Source organism: Anoplophora glabripennis, unplaced genomic scaffold (assembly GCF_000390285.2).
Source record: "Anoplophora glabripennis isolate ALB-LARVAE unplaced genomic scaffold, Agla_2.0 scaffold2300, whole genome shotgun sequence".
Lineage (NCBI taxonomy): Eukaryota > Metazoa > Arthropoda > Insecta > Coleoptera > Cerambycidae > Anoplophora > Anoplophora glabripennis.
The window spans coordinates 9,335-12,521 of record NW_019418380.1 but is presented as its reverse complement, the minus strand read 5'-3'; the positions used below and the strand labels follow the sequence as shown (position 1 = coordinate 12,521).

The 3,187-nt window shown below is 30.3% G+C and overlaps 1 protein-coding gene across 1 annotated transcript; it reads right to left on the bottom strand.

The window, feature by feature from the left end:
• Positions 1-1,201: 1,201 nt before the first annotated feature.
• On the bottom strand, positions 1,202-2,865 carry LOC111692625. Its single transcript, XM_023456690.1, has 4 exons — positions 2,749-2,865; positions 2,039-2,155; positions 1,501-1,679; positions 1,202-1,399 (listed from the first exon to the last, which is right to left on the bottom strand). The coding sequence occupies exons 1-4, from the start codon at positions 2,816-2,818 to the stop codon at positions 1,304-1,306; spliced, it is 462 nt and encodes a 153-aa protein (XP_023312458.1). The 5' UTR covers positions 2,819-2,865; the 3' UTR covers positions 1,202-1,303.
• Positions 2,866-3,187: the final 322 nt, after the last annotated feature.

Here is a 3,187-nt window from a genome sequence, read left to right as displayed (position 1 = left end):
ACGGTATCTGTTTCAAAAAGCCATATTTGGGTGAATCGTATATCCACGGAGATTTTTGGCTTTTTGGTTTTCAAATACCACTAGAAATGAAAATTTTTCTATGCGCAAAAAAAAACGTGGGCTTAACTTTTGGCGGCACAATATGTCAAAAAAATTCGAAAAATGTCATATTTTTCTTCCTATTTAATTATGTATCTTTTCAAAAGTTGATTTAAGGCGAAAATGGAAGAGGAAAAAAATGTTTGTAAATTGAATGAATCATGATTATTATTGTTAAAATTGAAAAAATCGTCAAAAATGGGGTTAAAAAACATTATTTTTTTTGTGAATATTTTTGGGGTCTTTAAGTTGGGTATAGGACCTTCATTTATTTTTAAAATATGTCGAAAATTAGTAATTAATTAATTATTAATTTAAACATCATTTCTTTTAAAGTATAATTCAAATATAATTTATTGTTTAAAATATAAGCCAATGAGAAATATTACAAAAATACAAATTTATAGTACAAAAATTCGACAAATGTTTAAATAAGCGCCAGAGCTCTCCTAATTGACGGATTCGAATTTTTCAAAAAGCGTTTGAAAACTTGAGAGCCCTTCTATATGTGATTAAATTTTCAAGTATCTAACAGCCTTGGTTTTTGCTGTGCAAAATTTTGAAAATTGGTAATTTTTTTTTCAAAATCTAGATTGCAAAATTATTATGCAGAATCTATAGAACCGATTTTGATGAAATTTGGTGTGATGATCCTACATAACATGAACTTTTCTTGAGCCAAGTATGAAGGTCCTATACTCAATTTAAAGACACCAAAAAAATTCCCCAAAAAGTAATGTTTTTTAACTTCATTTTTGGCGTTTTTTGGTGATTTTTTCGATTTTTACAATAATAATCATGATTCATTCGATTTGTAACTAGTCATATTTTGTAAAATTTAATTACAAACACTTTTTTCCTCTTCAATTTTCGCCTAAAATCAACTCNTAGAACCCTTAGTCCCGATATATATGAGAAAAAAAACGGTTTTTGCTCGTAACTCGGAAATGGCTGGAAATATAAACAAATCTCCCCTTGGTTCTGAGTAGAGCACTCGGTGGGTGAGGCAGAGCACTATTGGTAAACAAACAATAAGAAATGGATTTGCACAAATTAAATGTATTGTTGTTTCAGTTGCTTTATGTTAGGAATAAAACTCTGGTTCTAAATTTAGAGCAGATTATATATATTTTCATTAAAATATTTCAACATCTACATTATACCTACATACATTTTCCTGTTTATATTTGTATAAATGTCTACATTACGAATTGTCAATTGTAAGGTCGACGGAGAAGCATAGCACTGCAGTATCATCGTTGTCCACGTCAAGTAAAGTGACAACCATTGTAGCATTCAGCTATAAAACAAATTAGTATAGTCAACATTAGTTGCAGTAGTAGAAGGGAGAATAGAAACGGTATGGAAACTCTGATGCTCAATATTCTTTACTTTACTCACCTCAGAATATTCTTCAGCTAAAACACTGGCGTATAAATAATCAACGTGTCCCCCAGCTGCCACTGGACATACCGTGTTTTGAATTCCATCACAAGTATCGTCTTCGAACACGACTGTCACTGATACACCGTCTGATCCTGTTGATACAGATTTCGCCTTAATGCGCTCCAATTTGACAGCTAGAAATTAACGAGACAATAGAAGATATTAAATTGTAATGATTGTAAGATTTTTTTTGACTTAAATTGTTGTGTTGCGTAAAGAAACGTGTTTTTGCACTCCTCTGTTAATTACCAACGCTATATTATTTTGCAGTATTTCTGTTTCTTCACAAACCAGGAATACCAAAAAACTCAAGATTAAAACGATCAGCATGATAGCAATCATGACCCTGGATGCTCGTACGACTAATTTTGTTGAATTTATAACTTCGTTATCAGAAGTAATTACAAACTCGTTTCTGATTGACCGAATATAACTCAAAATTACTTAAATTTGCGACTTTTTTGTTTAATAAAACGTATTTATAAATACTTACGGGTATCAAAGGAAATCAATATAGAATAATTTGATCCAAGTCCGACTACACATGGTCCCGTTGTACACTCTGTGCCGTCTATGGTCACTGTTACTTCTGGTAAAAGGAGATCCTGACCTGTAAAAAATTTTTTGGAAATTATTTGCATTGCTTTTATATGCATTTACTAATAGGTAAAATAAATGCTCAAATACATTTGAATATTTATAATATAAGAAGCTCATATTATTTTTATTTCAGAGTAAGAACCGTCGAGCTAAAGAATTCTACACTACCTAAGTAGGCCATTTTGGAAATTCATAAGTTAGGATCTTGTAAATTATGAAAATGGTTAATTAAGTAAATTGTTAACTTAATGTCGAGCGGCTCGAGCTGTTTTAATAATATTTTGAAAAGAGAGAAAATTTGTATTACTAATTTTATTTGTAAATAACTATAAAGGGTTTATTACAACAAACTTTTGCAAATAGTATCACCGTGTACTCAGATTTTTATTTCAACGGTGGTTTCATTGTGATCATTTTTATTTCAACTTTGTTATTTGCTGAACGAGAAAATTCAATAATATGTCGAACATACGTATGAAAAGAGGTTGCAAAGGAAATAATAATAATAATACAGTGTCTCTTCTCAAAATACCTAACGACATATCCAAAATATGTATTATAAATGATCTACTATTATAGTATAAATGGTTAAAATATACTTACAAGATTGTACATCTGTCGAATAAGCATAATTTACCAAAGCTAATAAAACCAAAGATGCCAAGACCTTCATTCTCGTACTTTTAGCTTTAGGTCACTAATATTAGACACTGAAGATGTAATGAGAAACTACACTGTGCCGTCTACTTTTATACTAAATGCCATGGATTCGATAAGATTTTCTACGGTGATTAGTATTCTTTTTCAATGCATCCGTTATTATTATCATACTCGACCCGAAAAACCCGAAATTGCGATAAGTAGTGGAATTTTTTACATAAAAACATATTGAAATTAATTTTTATTGGCAATAATCTACACAAGTGTTACAAAAATAATGCAACGAAGTTCAACAGCTGATAGTAGGTAACTCATCAAAATAAGAGGAAAAGTTTCCGCTTCAAAACAATAAAACGAAACAGGACCAATATTTTTTTCTTTC

Excerpts from the sequence above, each read along its gene's own strand:
- LOC111692625 (XM_023456690.1), bottom strand. The coding sequence starts at position 2,818 with ATGAAGGTCTTGGCATCTTTGGTTTTATTAGCTTTGGTAAATTATGCT. Across the intron at positions 2,156-2,748 it reads TTCGACAGATGTACAATCTT|GTCAGGATCTCCTTTTACCA; the intron begins GTAAGTATATTT and ends AATTTTTTACAG. Across the intron at positions 1,400-1,500 it reads TAGCTGAAGAATATTCTGAG|CTGAATGCTACAATGGTTGT; the intron begins GTGAGTAAAGTA and ends TTTGTTTTATAG.